Below are 14,769 nucleotides of genomic sequence, written 5' to 3'. Positions count from 1 at the left end.
TTATGCAGAGGGATTTTGTTGCGAAGATCAAATGAGGTAAAGTGCAAAAGCATGAAAGGAACTGTTAGCTACTTTAAGTATTTGTAAACCTCATTATTCTGCAGTTTTAATATTTATCAGCCTACCTACAAGGCAATGACAAAGAACAACACCTTTAGCAACAGATGCTGTGTTCTTTGTCTTGCTGAATAAATTTGACACCAGTTTCTCTAGGCAGTAAAGTCTAAAAATCACTTTATTACTACAGATCCTGAGCTGTTGCCCGGTGATCAGTTAGTCTGCAAAGCCCTTCAAGTGCTTCACCACTGGTCCACTGACTCCATTGGGTTGTGGACACAAATAGTACCTCAAAAAGGCCCCATTAACCACAGTGCTTTCCCCTTGCTCTTAAAGCTCAGAAGTGCTCTCTTTCCCCCAGGGCATGACATGAAGTGTAAGGTGTGTTTTCAGATCTATCAAACGGGTTCATCATGGGCTTGGTGCCAAGCCTGCTGCAGACATCTGAAAGAGACCTCTACTGATTTTGGAGGTCTTCAGAATAGCTGCTGTGTGAAAAAAATAAAATCAAAAAGGTAGGAGGAGGAAGAAACAGTCCTTACAAAAACAGTGAGATCAACAACAGAAATGCTCAAGCTGAAGCTGCAAGCTTGACAGTCTGTTTGCAGGGCTGTGTTGAACTTAGCAAAGGTCCCTACAACTTAAAACAATATAATCTAGAGGCACAGAAAGCTGATCAGCAAATACTTTTGTTTGTATCAGTGTGAATTCTTATCTGTGGGACTCACCTGGATGCCCAAGAGCTCAGTTCCCATCTGAACTCATCGACTCTTCCCGTTCTTGTAACTCAAACAGCTGGGCACTGTTGGGGAGCAATTCATTCCCCTATTTCAAGCCTCTATTTTAAGGTAAGGAGAACTGGAGTTCCCTATCAGCCTGCACTGGTGGCGAACAGCTTGGATAATGAACACAGATGAGATGCGCAACCTGAAGAGGGCTAATGTTAGGCAAGGGAAATCCCACCCTGTATAGTCATCCACCTTTTAGCTCACTCAGAGTTTATAGGCAAATCAGCAGCCCTTGCAAAGGAACAGCCTTTGACAGGAGAATGTAAAGTCACTGGTAATCCTCTTGTCACCTTGATGTTTCACTGGTTGCTTTGTACTTACATGTTCCTTGCTATATAGTGACCTCGCAAACAAAGTCAGCACTCCATGGCAATCTTGTTCAAAAAGTACATATATTTAATAATGATAACAAATACATTTTTTTCCCCTGGAATTTCCACTACTGTATTTCAATTAGTCCCTTACATGGTCACTGCGGTTTGACTGTACATAGCTACTGTCTAAGCTGGATACATGTTTATGTTTTAGCAGTGTAGTACTCATATATTCTCTATAAATATAATAAAAGATTTAACATTTCTGTTTTCATTCTGATTCTTACATATATTTACTGGGTTTTCACAAAAAATACATGTCTCTTTCCTGCCTCCCCCAACCTTTTATTGGGTTCCAAATAAACCTGAGTTTGTAATTCAAGTCAGTATCTGCCATCAGGCACACGAGCCTGATGCACACACACGACGGTGTTTCAGTTGTCCCTGCTCACTAGCTTTGCAGCGCAAACGTGTTCTTAGTGTGAAAGAAAAGAAAATGGTTTGATGTTTTTAAACAAAAGGAAGAGATAAAATGGACCCCTGGGATACACGGATGTTTCGTACAAATAGAAGATAGCAACTTTCAATCTCGAGACAAGCAAAAGTATTTCAGGGCTTTCTTAATAAGTGAGGATTTCTATGTATATAATTTTAGAGCTGCATTAAGTACCACAGAGGCGTGCGTCCTCACTACCCTGAAGAGTACAGTAGGAAGCACGCAGACTCCCCCGTACAACCTGACAGGCTGCTTTGAAGCCGAGGTGAAGGTCCCATCTGCAGGGATGAGCATTCATGCTCTGCTGGTTTTTCCAGCAAGCACTCAAAATACTGAACAGTCCAATTATCCACGCTGTTAGTATTTGGACTGATGACCTTTTTGTTTTTTTTTGGAAAATGAGGAATATGCACTCAGCTATGGGCTCTGCTGGGGACCCTTTCACCGCCTCTGGTGGCCCCACTCCCCCAGTCCTTCTGCACCTCATGAAACTGGAAGGAAAGCTTTTCAAACAAGGGAAACTCTCCATATTCGTACAGAAACCAAAGCAGTGGGGCTCTAAAATCATTTGCAATAACACTGATAAAAATAGGACGTGGGTTCCTACTGATGCAAAATCCCTATATTCCAGTAAAGACCCCAGTGAGAGGGCAATGCTTCTGCTGCCCCATTTGTGGAATGGCGAGAGGTGGGTGGGTAGCAGTGGGGTACCCAGGGGGGGACCAGATTAGTACAAGCTTTGCTGAGATGTCCTGTATACACAAACACATATGCAAGCGCAGTACAGACGAAATAAAAGCATAGTCTTTGGCTAAACCTTCTAGTTTATAGGAAATGGTGAGAACACAAAAACAGAACCAAAAGATGTTGCCAACCCCTCAAATGTATCATTTACTTAGAAAAACAAGACCAGTATGCAGAACATGTTGCCTTTTAAGAAACTTAATCTTCACAGCTCATAATGATACCAAATTTTTGGTAACCACTGCATTACCAATCTTGCAGTATAAAACGGCATTGGTACAGGTTCACATGTCCTTTATTAGTCTCTTTAATTCACTGCAGTCTCTCAGAAAAGCCTTCAGGTATGTCCAGTGCTGTGTTGCTGTAACAGGGGCTACTGTAATCCTGCACACAGGAGTGGAGCTAGTACAGCTACAAAAATTGGAGGTGACTGGGTTGTTTAAACACAGCGTGTTGCAATTGGGATTACTGCCTAAAGCATCCACTTGCAAACCCATTACATGAAAGGAACGGGCCTTCAGTATGGTAAATCGAATCTCCATGGGATGTACCTTGTTTTAAAATAATTGTGTTTCTTCTGAATGACATCATTAAATCATTTTCCTTAGAAAAAACTGATTCCATTATTAGCTACTTTATGTAATTAACTAAGAGCTGCTTTGACTTTCAACATTCCCACTTTTTCTAAATGTTTAGATCGCCCATGTCTTTATTCAAGCTTCTACCAACTTTATCTTCTTGGCAGTGCTTTTTAGCAAGTTGATTTTGGAAACAGCATCTCGAGTTTTTCCACTTGTCGAGCCACGTGAGCAATACCTGTAAGAGCACAACATACAGTGTGGCACAGGCAGGTGGAGCACGGAGTCCTGATGGGACCAGCACTCATGGCACCACACCAATTACCTTGATGAATCAAATCATTAATGCTCGGCGTTCTTCCAACCTACTTACCGCAATACTAGATCACAGCAGTGAAAACACAGACTGACATGGCTCTTTCAATATGTTTTACTGTACAGTCAGATGCCAAATGCTAATATTTCTTAACAGCCCAAGCAGAGCCCTCTTCTTTCAGCTTTATTACGTAGGACAACCCCTTCCTTACAAGCAGATCTCTGACTTTCTACGCTGGACAACTGTAGTGTATTACGTAGCAACGGTAACATGCCTGTGGCTTTCCCCTCTTTTTAACAATTAAAAAGGCTAGGTCCCAGACAACAGCAGTACAAATCCTGGCCTGCCAGATTAACACTGGCCGCTGACGGCGTCTGCAGCATTGAAGGTGATCTGCGTGGGGCTCATCTGCTGCAGCTGAGGCATCCGTGCTTCCAGCGGCTTGTCGCTCGCCGACTGCATCGTCTGGTTCCTCTTCCGCAGCATCTGTCCAATCCCCATCATGGGGAACCTGCCCCTGCTTTTAACACAGTTAGGGCTTCCCAGGGGGTTGTTGGAAAAGAGCTGAGTAGGGGACACAGCTTCTTCCTTTGTGGGATATGCTTTTTCCTCGTACGTGAAAGAGACTTGGGTGGGGTGGACTGGGGACGTACTTCCTGGCTGAAAAAGCGGGGAGAGTGTCCTTTCACTTGAGCTTTTGTACGGGAAATTCATGGGCGAGCCTAAAACCTTGTACTGGTGGGAGGGGGAAACCTGGTCTGTTTGGTCCTCTCTGTCGACGGACTCGAAGGAGTGCACGATATTCAGGATGAGAGGAGAGTCCTTGGCCCGGCCCCCGGCCCGGGCTGGCTCCTGCTGCGGGGAATCCTGCCTCTTCAGGAGCCGCGGGGTCCTGGGCAGCGGTGGCTGGACCTCCAGGTACTCCAGGGAGCTGGATGTGACGCAGCCCGTCTTGGTCGCCACGGGCTCGTGGAAAGGGCTTAACCCGCCAGTGGAGTCTACAAAGCAACCAGAAAAGGAACCAGAAGAGCAAATGGCAATCAATGGCGCTACCTTCTCTGCCTCATGGCAGACAGCATCAGACATCACCTCTAACAAATCTGCATGACAAATGCACCAGCTAAAACAAATGGTCTGAGGGATACACTCAGTGCAGCACCGAAGAACCTGATCCTTCTTTGATACTCACGCTGTTGTTTCATGGGTAATTTATCTGCCACTTTCCTCAAATGCAGGAAGGGCGCTTAAAGTGAGTAAGACAAGGACATGAAAAAGAAAACCACTGATGTCGTCAGCTGTTTGTAATAATTATATCCTCTAAGGCAATGTCTGAGAAATCTCACATTTCTCCCTTGCACTTTTTTAGCTGGGTCTGTGTACTGTATTCACTCACATACCTACAGACATAGGGAACAACAGTGAGTTAATTCCTAATGCCTCTACTTGCATTTTGGAACAAAATCTGTTCTTGGTTTCCCACATGTAAATACGGAGTAACTGCATTGGCCAGACTCAGGCTGTTACAGTTGGAACAGATTTGCTGCACTGACTTCAGCGAGAATCTTCCCCAAGCAAGGACCGAAAATAAATGGAACAATCTTTTCAGGATTTGGCCCAGTAATACAAAACAGCCCATGGAGAAGATCTACTCAGTTTCTACAGAATGTTGGCACTCACGCCAAGCTAGTTGCAAGAAGAAAAAAAAAAAAAAACAACAAAACGCCACATTTTGCTGCGTTTAGGAAAAGCTAGCCAAGGAGTCTGCTTTGCTAGATTCCCCCTGATGGAAAGAATAGCAGACTGGCAGTTCATCACTGTGCATGACTTCTCCCACCCTCACTCTGAGAGAACAGGGGATAGAAAGTTACTGAGGTCTGCAGCCACAAATCTCACGTGTATATCTTTTGAAAGAGATGGTCTTGGCAGAGGTTGATACGTCAATAATGGGTGTATGGGATGAAATCACATGCGTTGAGAGTAGCTTGGGAAAGGCAGACCGGGTTTAATCTGACTAGTCTCTTTCCAAAACTGGTCAAGATTATTTGACTGCTTTAACAAGCATCAAAACACAGTTTCCATAAGCAAAGAAATGCTCTAGTTGAGGTCTGGGTGATTTTCATGTTTCAGTTCAAAAAAGCAGGGAGAAGCCTAGAGAGGAAAAAATATCAACTGCTTATTGCCAGCTGTGCCACGTGCCCAAAAGTAGTGGCAAATTCTGAAAAACAGATTTTTTTACTTTTTTTTTTTTTTTATTTTCACAAAAAAAGTATGTCCTATTTGTGACCATCTCTACAGATTGCTGCTGCCTTACAGCAGAGGTGCCCGTGCTGCCAGATGACATTTTGACACTTCACGTTGAAAGCATCAAGTGCTAAGTTATGAAGTTAGGAGAAAGGCCATGAAATCACCCAAATCCAAGGCTCTAAATAACTGCCTGACACCACAATTAACATTTTAAGTTACTGTATTTCTCCATGCTGGTCTTTAGTTACCCTCCCTTGTTCAGCAGCCAGCTACGTCACCTTCCTGCTCCCCTCTACGTCCTGCCCACATATGCACTCCTGCAGCCCCATTTTCCCTGCTGACTGCTCTTTTCCCCTCCTCCTTTGTCCTGCCATCCTCAGAGCAGGTCCCACCCAGCACTCCCCAGGCTGCCTCCTTCCCTACATTATTTATGTTTTCTCTTCTACGTCTGTCTCATCTTTTCCTGTTAATGTTTTTCTTCCTCCTTTCACTGCTTGAAATACACAATGGTAGGCAGTGCCTGCCACTTTTCCTCTTGGCTGCCCATCTCCCCTTCCTCCACCATCAGCTGCTGCCACTGCTTCTCAAAGGTGGCCACAGGTACCAGCACTCTCCTCAGGGTCAGCAATTTCATTCTGTGCTGCCCCTTATTCCTCTCTGAGCAAAATGCATTTGTTGGCAGAAAGAAGTTTCCCTATCAGCTTTGGTTTGTCAGTGAGCAGCCCAGCACTAATCTGGGGTGGGTGTTGATGCTTTCAAAGTGCCAATGTGAAGTACAGATGATTTTGTACAAGCACATAAAAATAGGAAAACATTTTTTTTTTTTTAAATGCAGTGGAAATTCTGTCACATAAAAAGAGAAGTAAAAGTGAGGATTCATGACTGCTGAACATTGTCATGGTTTCCTCAGGATGTTTTGTTCAAAGTTTGACTACATTATTCCATCCCCGTTCACATCACCACCTCCAGAGCAGGCAGCAAACGCAAGCACACGACTATTTACTAACAACCATATGCCACGTAAGACACTCGTATTGGTACAGGCAGACCCATGCAAGCACATTCACGGGAAGGCACATGCGCACAGAGCCACGCTGGTATTTCTCTCACTGACCTTTCTCTGCACCTCCAGCCTTGGTAGCTTTTCGGTCCCTCAGCAGAGCCTTGGTGTTCTGTATCTGTGAGATAAGACAGGAAGAAGGCTGTCTATATGAAACTGGACTTTTCTCAGCTTTCTTTGGGAGCTGACGGTGAAGAATCTCCCCTTTCTTTTCTTGCTCTTTGAGTTTTTTGTCCTTTAGGTTGTAAAACAAACAAGAACAATTTGGTTTACTTCAGGAAGTTTCAATGTCCTACACCCCCCCCGAGTTATAAGCACACCACTCACTGAAGTCATATTGAAAACAATATCTTTACAAGGAACTTGTACAGGTTACTCAAAATAACTGCAGCTTCCACATCACATTTTCCTCTGACCCGTTTGACATGGTGTCAGGGTTCCCATCTGCGCTGACACACAGAGGAAAAGGTGCTTTCAGAAAATTAAGGAAAAAGGACAGCTTTCTGTTCGGAGGTCATTTGTTCTAGGAGACCTCATTCAACCAAGTACATGAGGATTTGTGTTCCTTCAGATCTGAAATTTGCCTGCCCATTTAAACACAGAAAAAGGTCTTTGATTCCTGTTTATTGCACTTCCTCTGATATTTCAAAAGATGAGCTGCACAGCTTTAAAGAAGTTCAGACTTTCTGAGTCACTCATCTCCTCTCTGGGCAAGACCTTGAGGAACGTGGCCTTTGCTGTGCATCCACAGGCTCTGATCCTACGTGTGTGTTACGCTGTAAGGCAGCAACAAAGTCGGGATTGCAAACATGGAGATCTGAAAACATAATTTTGATGTCCAGTGATGACAGAGGGAAAACTGTACCCATGCTCCAGCTTTTGAAGAGTTGTTTTACAGTAAAAATTCACTGTTTCTTTTCAACAGGAATCACTAGGTTCAGTAAGCTGCATAATGCTCCTCACTGGCCACTGATTTCAGAGGCAGCCAACGGTATTATTCTACTTCTAAAACTCAGGCATCCAATTTATGGCTTGTATTTTGCTGTCACTCAAAGACTTCAAGAAATTCCCACTTTTCTTGAACAAACTCGTGTGCTTTTTGGTTTTAGATGTGAATCTCAAAGAAGTGGGGCTTTTGTTTTGGTTGCTTTGGGGTTGTTTCTTTAGAGGGGCACCTGTGTGATGCAAGGTGATGTGCATAAATGCAAGAGAGGGAAATAAGGATGTACAAGACATTTTCTTTTTTGTTTGTTTCATCCATTAAACAACTCTGGAAACATGTTAAGACACATAAGGGGAAAATAACTAGGCAGCACCCATTTTGATCACTGCCACATCAGACAGAACTGGGCACTGAGTAGATGGTGTCTGGGCACTGCTGGGCTCATTGATCTTTGAATTTTCGGAAGCTGCTGAGTCAGAAGGAAGAGCTTCAGGAAATCACAAACTAAGACTTTAGTTTTATTACAGAAGCTGTGAAGTGACTGGGGAGAGAGAGAGAACCAGGGATCCTCTGGGAACTCCTCCCTGTCTTCCTCCCCTCCACACCCATTTTTTCCCCAGCCTTCTCTCCATATATCCCTTATTCCCTCCAGTTTGTTTTCCTTTAGCCATCTAAAGCTGGCTAACTCTTCCACAGAAACAAACCAACACTTTTTGGAGCTGTCATCGCTTTCCTTGCGTTATATCTCCTTGTTCACCTGATGTCTTCCCCCTTGCCTTTAGAAAGGGGCTGTAGCCACATCAGGCACGGAGCATTTATACCTCCCTGCCTGTGCTATGCCTGGAACAATGCAATGTCTGATCAGTCCCAGACGCTATCTTGGCGAGCACAGTCACTATTGATGACAATGAAATAATAACAACAGTAATAACAACAATAGCAGTAATAACAATAATGCTGTGTGAATAACAGACTATAACAATAAAGTCAGTGGGAGCTGTGCATTTAATTCTGAGCCCACCAAACTATTTTTTTCTTTCAAGGCTGTAAAACTCTGCTGCCAAGTCCAGCAGAGACTGGGTTCTACCAACTATCCCTGTCTTTAAAGGTACTTGTGAGGATGAGACCAAGTGGTGACTATATAAAGCCCACAGGAGCCAATCACGATTGTTTAAGGGCTTTTTGCTATTTTGGATAGGTGAGGAAAGAATTTGCATTTTGGCTGCTGCAGCATCTGTCAGAACGCAGGACGTTGCAGTGCTGCGATCATTTTAGGCTAATGGTGCGAGAGCCGAGCCAGAACTCCTCACTGCCCTCCTCTCAAACACGTGCCACGTGCCCCTGGCTTTGCTTTCACACTGCTGTAATGTTTTATAAGCAGCAGTAACACAGTTGTACCGTACAATTAAAGCACCGATGAAAAAGCAAATCCACGCATCCGGCATTAGCAATGAATTACTTTACCCTGGATGAATGTTGTAAATAGCCTTATTTTTAACATTTACCAAGACTGCTTCTCTTTGATGATAGTGGTGGGAGGGGAAACGGCCAAAATCCTAAACTCCCAAGGTGCCGTGTGCTATTATATTTTAAAAAGGAAAGGAAGTGATCCTTCAGGGGAGTTATAAAAGTTCACTCCTCACCGTGCTGTACGTAGCCGTGCAATGGCCTGCTGTTGCACAATGAAAGAGTTGTGCCGGTATGTTATACTTGAATAGGTTCGGCATTACATCAGCCTCTGCTATTTCCTGTCCTGACCTCGACCCTAAAATCTATCCTAGTCCCGGCAACGGACTTGGAAGGAAGATAATGGGTATTTGCCTTGGCTTTGCCTAATATTGTGATAGGACAACGACGCGAGTTCCTATAATTACAAATTCCTCCAGCCTGAGCCCACCAGCTACTCGGAGGGCAGCAGAAACCCCCAGTACCGGTCCCCTGGCTTTGCTGCAGGGATGACTGCTCATCACCTGAGCTCTCTGCAACCAAAAAGAGGCAGCCAGACGGCTGTCTCTCTCCATACTCCTACACTGCCCCAGTGCCCTGAGTGCTCAAGTGAAGCCAGCCTGCAAAAACACCCGTCTGCTTAGCCCTGACAGCACGTATCCGCACCCTCAGCCCCAGCACACCACTGCTACCATGCCGATTTGGGAAAAGAGGGTCTGGGTATGTCTGCTGCATGCATGCTGTGCTGCCTGCCCCAGCCACAGACAGCGCTGCTGGCAGGCAGCCCCTGGCCCCCAGGAAAGTCCTCATTTCACATGGCGGGAGTGAGGTGGGAGAAATTCAGTCGGCTGCTTCTGCTGAACCCGACCACCTCTCTCCATGGCATTTCCATGGCAACACACAGCGATGCTTCCTTTGCATTATCTGTCCAGGGACCAATACCTCCCAGTCCCAGTCTGGAAACAGGGGATGGGTAAGGGGACCCTACCTACAGCCCACAAATTTCTCCGAGCTTATGAATTCTGCATCTCTGGGTCCCAAAGGCACCCACTGATCCCAGCAGTACGATTCAGACACTTCCATGACTGGGTTCCCACCCCCTGAAGGCATTTTTGAAGAAACGTCTCCCACAATTACAAGTGGCAGGAGCATCTCAGAGTCTGTGTTCACCCAAGCGTGCTGTTTTAAATGTCCTGGTACAATCCCCCCATGTAAACACAGCTAAAGCGATATAAACATGTTTTATACTCAGCTATGCCCATGAAGAAAGATATTATACTGTATTATTACCACAGTGTCTGCGCTGCAATTGCTTCAAGATAACTATTTCAGGAAAGAAAGGACACCCCCTCATCCCCTAAATAGCTACACTGGGACTAACTGAACGCAGGAGAGGTTTTGGAGGGAGCCTTTATCCCTAACTGTGCATACAAACAAAACTGGGGTCATACAGTGACACCATCATTAGTTTTCAGTGATCCTTACAGAAGTCAAACATCAGCTCCCTTCCAGGGGTGTGGGGAATACAGGAAGAGCACGAAAACAGAGCATGCATTTCTCTCCTGGCTATGTGCAGGTGCCCAGGCAAGCCTTGCTGCAGAATTGCCTGTATGTGGCGTGGATGCAGACACAGTGAGCCAGCCATGCAAGTAAACTGCCACAGAGTGTTTTGAAATACAGTATTCATCGAGCCTACCCACTGCTGACACACGTTAAGTGAGGTGGTTCTGATTTATGTAAGGAAAGAATGAGAAGTACTTTGCCCTGATATTTCCATCTGGCTTGCAATTCAGCTTTTCTATGAAATTTGCAAGCAGTCTCTAAAATAAACAAACCCAGCCATAATAGAAATCTGTCCCTGCAATTAGATCATCAATCCAACACTGGAGAGTAGCTTTTGAAACAGGTAAACTCTTCAGGAATACTGCTATTTATGTTGTTAGATAGGACTTGCACAGTTCATGCAACCCTTGTAATTTTAGGGCTTGGCAAAGAAACAGCCAAAGAAGAGAAATCCACACAGAAGAAGCTTCCTATTATCTATTATGGATTCCTCTAATAAATCACTTCCTCTATTGCAGGAAAAAAGACTGGAGACAGAGTGAAGGGTGATTTGGTTAAATCTTTTTTCTGGCCAAGGGAAGTGTGTCACAACACAGTGGGCTAGTTCTGCATCAGTTCTGCTGAGAAGCGAAAATTTTCACCCAGACAGAGTTTTGTACTAATACAGTTTTACATTTTCTAGTAGTCAGGACATTGCACTCTGCTGTGCAGATCTATGGCAAGTCACCGGGGAGAGGGAACCCTGGCAGTCACACAGCTCTGCCCTGCACCACCAAGGTCTTTAGACTCGAGGCAATGCAGTTAGAGTCTTCTTCAGCAACTTGCACATCATAATGAAACTAAGGTTCTCCCTGAAGAAGTTTGTGTTATTTTGCTAAATAGAGCATTTAGTTTCCTCATGAAAGCTGAAAGTTGTCTTTAAACTTCGCCCTAAGGGGCTGCTATTTGTTCCTTCAAAAAGAAATTGGGAGAATTGCCCTGTGCAGCCAAGACCGCTGATCTTTTTTTCTTCACAGCTCCAGAAATTCATTGTCTTAATCCCAACAGCTGGGGATCCTCAAACTCAGCCTGCTTTCAAAGTACCTTAAGAAGCTTTAATGAGCTTTACCTCATAGGAGTCTTTATTTGCCTTGTACTTTTCTATCTGGTATAGCTGGTTCTTGTGGCAAATGTTGTCCTGGCCTTCAGACTTCTGTGGAGAGAGAAGCACAGAAAATCAAAGTATATAAGATAATTAGAGAAAGCTAATGTTTAGCTACTGCTTAATGGACCATATCCACTCTTGGCGTTCAGCAGAGTCTCACCAGCTTACGGATGTGGTGAATTTGGTCCATTACATTTTAAATATCATTGATGGCATCATTGTTAAAACACGCTTGCTAAAAGAACTGAGAAGAGAAAAACTAAGGTGCTGTTGGGGATAATTTCTCAAAGAAACATACGTTAAAAATAAAACTCCATACACAGAATTATAGAATGGGTTGAGTTGGAAGGGACCTTAAAGATCATCTAACTCCAACCCCTTCTAATAGACCAGGTTGCTCAAACAAAATACAGCCCACCCTACTGACTACGCAACTCATTCAGGAGCCTACAGACTCTTAACTTTTTAAGACTCCTCGCCAGACCACAGATAGCTGTGTGGAGAGATAGCCATGGGAAGAGAGATTGCAGCTTGCCTTGGTGCTCTTTGCCCATCCTAACAAATGGGCACCCAGCTACGTGAGCTGGACAGTTGTGCAGCACTAGCACTGTCACTGGATTTTAAGGAGAGCAGCACTAAAGAAGAGAAAAAATGACCTGGGAGAATGTTTGCAAAGTCAAGCAGGCCGAACTGCATACCACGCTAGGCACAGCCTGCACAACAGCCTACCTTGGGGTGGCAACTGTACCGTTAGTTTTCTATGGAAAGATCTTCAAAAACATGGAATCATGAGACATCAAGCCTATAAGCAATTACCTCAGCAGCTTGGGGAATTATCATTGGAAATAATGCTTTTAGTATGAAGGAATAAAAATGCAGGCAATACCTTGAGATCAAATACCAGCGAGCAGGGAATCTTTAAGCACTTTTTTACCCTCTCACCTGCTTGGCCAAAGAATCAACACCAAGCAGAACTTACCCTGAGGCTTGCCAAATAGCGCTCCAGCTTCTTATTAAGCAGAAAGTAGATGGCAAGCGTGTGACTTGCCCTGTTTGAGAGCACAGTGTTGATGACATCGCTGTTCTTGTAGCCGAGCTTCTCAGTCATATGGAGCAGCACACTTTGACTGAGGTCCTCCAGGTGGATTCTGCAGAAAGAGAGGGGAAGCACATTGCTTGCACTGTCCTCCCAGTGGCAGAGCCTTGATAACAATGGCAGAGAAGAAACCTGAAAGGCTCAGATACATGGCTGTGATGAGAAAGGCAGACTACTTGGGAACCATGTGCACGCTGTGGTAGCAAACAAACCAAGCCAAAGTGACCTCACATCCTACCGTGAAATGAAATGGCACCACAATGCCCAGGATGTCTCCGTTTGTCACCCTAGATCTGACCAGTGAAGACTGTCAAGATTATTCACCTGGTTTTGAAGGAAAAGATGTAAAATCCAACTTAGGTGGCTACCTTTTCCTTTCTGAAACACCTCTTTAAAAGACACCGCAGTGTTCAGCTTCACCCCTCACCTTTTGCACAATATTTATGCACTAGGTAGCTAAAGCATTTCGCCCCAGAGAAAGGTGACACACAGGGAGGGTTATTACAGCAGCTCCCAAAATGGTAAAACTGCTGCTATACTCATATTGGTTAGAAGCAGAAATACAACATGAGTTTATGGATGTTCTTTTCTGTAAAGTCCATAATAGACTTAGCCAAGGTGAGAAGTGCAGTACAGCAGGCTGTGGAAATAGCAAAGCACTTTCACAGTGTAAGTTGAAAACAATTTTTCCAAAGAACTCTGCTCCTGTTTAGACATCTAAATATGCTGGCCAGATTCCCAGATGTACCTGTCAGCTCCCATCCATCTCCAAAGAAATGCTGGATTTTGTCTGCTTTCTAAAGGATATTCTTTGCTCCCAGTATCAAGCCTAATATTTGGCTAAGGCAACTAACAGAAGCTTAGGTTATGAGCTTTTTTACAACCTACTTTCCCCCCTCAAAAGGATAATTCTCTACCTTTCTCACCCCTGCTCTCCTATACCACTGTCCTGTACACCTGAGAGCAGTCTGGATCTGACATAAGGACTTAGACAAGATGAAAAACAGAGTCTGGAAAATCTCAACTGTTTTCCTTTATTCAGCATGCTAATGAAGATTCATTCTGCAGTTAAAAAAAAAAAAAAAAAGCTTGAGTGTTGTGGTTTTTTTTAAGTTCATAAGCAAAACTTATCTTAGCCATTGCACATTAAGGCATTTGGATGGCAAAAGGAATTCAAGCAGTTTCTACTTGAAGTGCACAGCAAAATGGGAAATATTTCCTTGCTTCTTTAACAAAAACAAGCTCATAAAAAACCCTGAGAAATTATTCATCTGAAAATGTATTTTCTGCTGTTCTTCTACCTTATCTTCATGTTCTCCCCTTTCCTACAATGTTGCTGCCTTGGAAACAATGGAGGTTACCTTAAAATGGTAGAAGAGAACTGCAAGAACAGAACAGTTTCTTGTTTGTGCTATAAAAAGCATGATTAAGAAAGAAAGTGATTCCTAGCATATTTGGTAGTTGATTTTTCAGAACAGATAATATCTTACCCACATTTGCACACTAACAGAAACTTGAAGAAACCCTATTGAAGCTGACTCTAGAGGTTCTTTTGGAGGCAATCAAAAGGAGGCAAATCATGTCTTTTAAATATTTCAAACTTTACAGCATTTTCCCAATAAGGCTTTAGTAAAGCTCTACAAATTCTAGGAATGTCAAGCTTTGGGCATAAACTAATTAAGCTAATTATTTAATTTTTTTGAATCAAATTAAAAATAAAGAAATATTATTAAAAAAAAAAAGACAGAATCATGATAGCTTTTATCCTTTACAGGTTCACTGACTTCATCATAAAACCTGTGTTCTGAAAGAAGTAGTTATTTTTCTCTTATTTTCAAATAGAAAAGATAAGAAAAAATACGCAATGAGAAAAAAAAATGTAGCTGATTTATTTAATAGCAAAGGGTATCTCTTCACATTGATACTCCCTTTAAAAGTGCTTACAATAAGTAAGGATTATGATCATCACTGTATCCACAT

General features: G+C 43.6%; 1 protein-coding gene across 3 annotated transcripts in view; it reads right to left on the bottom strand.

Annotated features, from left to right (window-relative positions):
* Positions 1 to 1,218: 1,218 nt before the first annotated feature.
* HUNK (hormonally up-regulated Neu-associated kinase) overlaps positions 1,219 to 14,769 on the bottom strand; it is a 57,001-nt gene continuing 43,450 nt past the window's right edge. For 2 of the 3 annotated variants that reach the window (XM_027449202.3, XM_072026377.1), the window contains exons 7-10: positions 12,673 to 12,841; positions 11,658 to 11,741; positions 6,652 to 6,832; positions 1,219 to 4,291 (exon numbers count right to left, since the gene is read on the bottom strand). In XM_027449202.3, coding sequence (XP_027305003.3) covers positions 3,645 to 4,291; positions 6,652 to 6,832; positions 11,658 to 11,741; positions 12,673 to 12,841 — 1,081 coding nt within the window. In that variant the 3' untranslated portion in view covers positions 1,219 to 3,644. The remainder of the gene's footprint in view (positions 4,292 to 6,651; positions 6,833 to 11,657; positions 11,742 to 12,672; positions 12,842 to 14,769) is intronic. The other variant, XM_027449203.3, reaches the window with a different exon arrangement.

The sequence above is a fragment of the Anas platyrhynchos genome, chromosome 1 (genome assembly GCF_047663525.1).
Source record: "Anas platyrhynchos isolate ZD024472 breed Pekin duck chromosome 1, IASCAAS_PekinDuck_T2T, whole genome shotgun sequence".
In the NCBI taxonomy this organism is placed as follows: domain Eukaryota; kingdom Metazoa; phylum Chordata; class Aves; order Anseriformes; family Anatidae; genus Anas; species Anas platyrhynchos.
The sequence above is the reverse complement of the archived record's forward strand: the minus strand, read 5'-3'. Positions and strand labels throughout refer to the sequence as shown.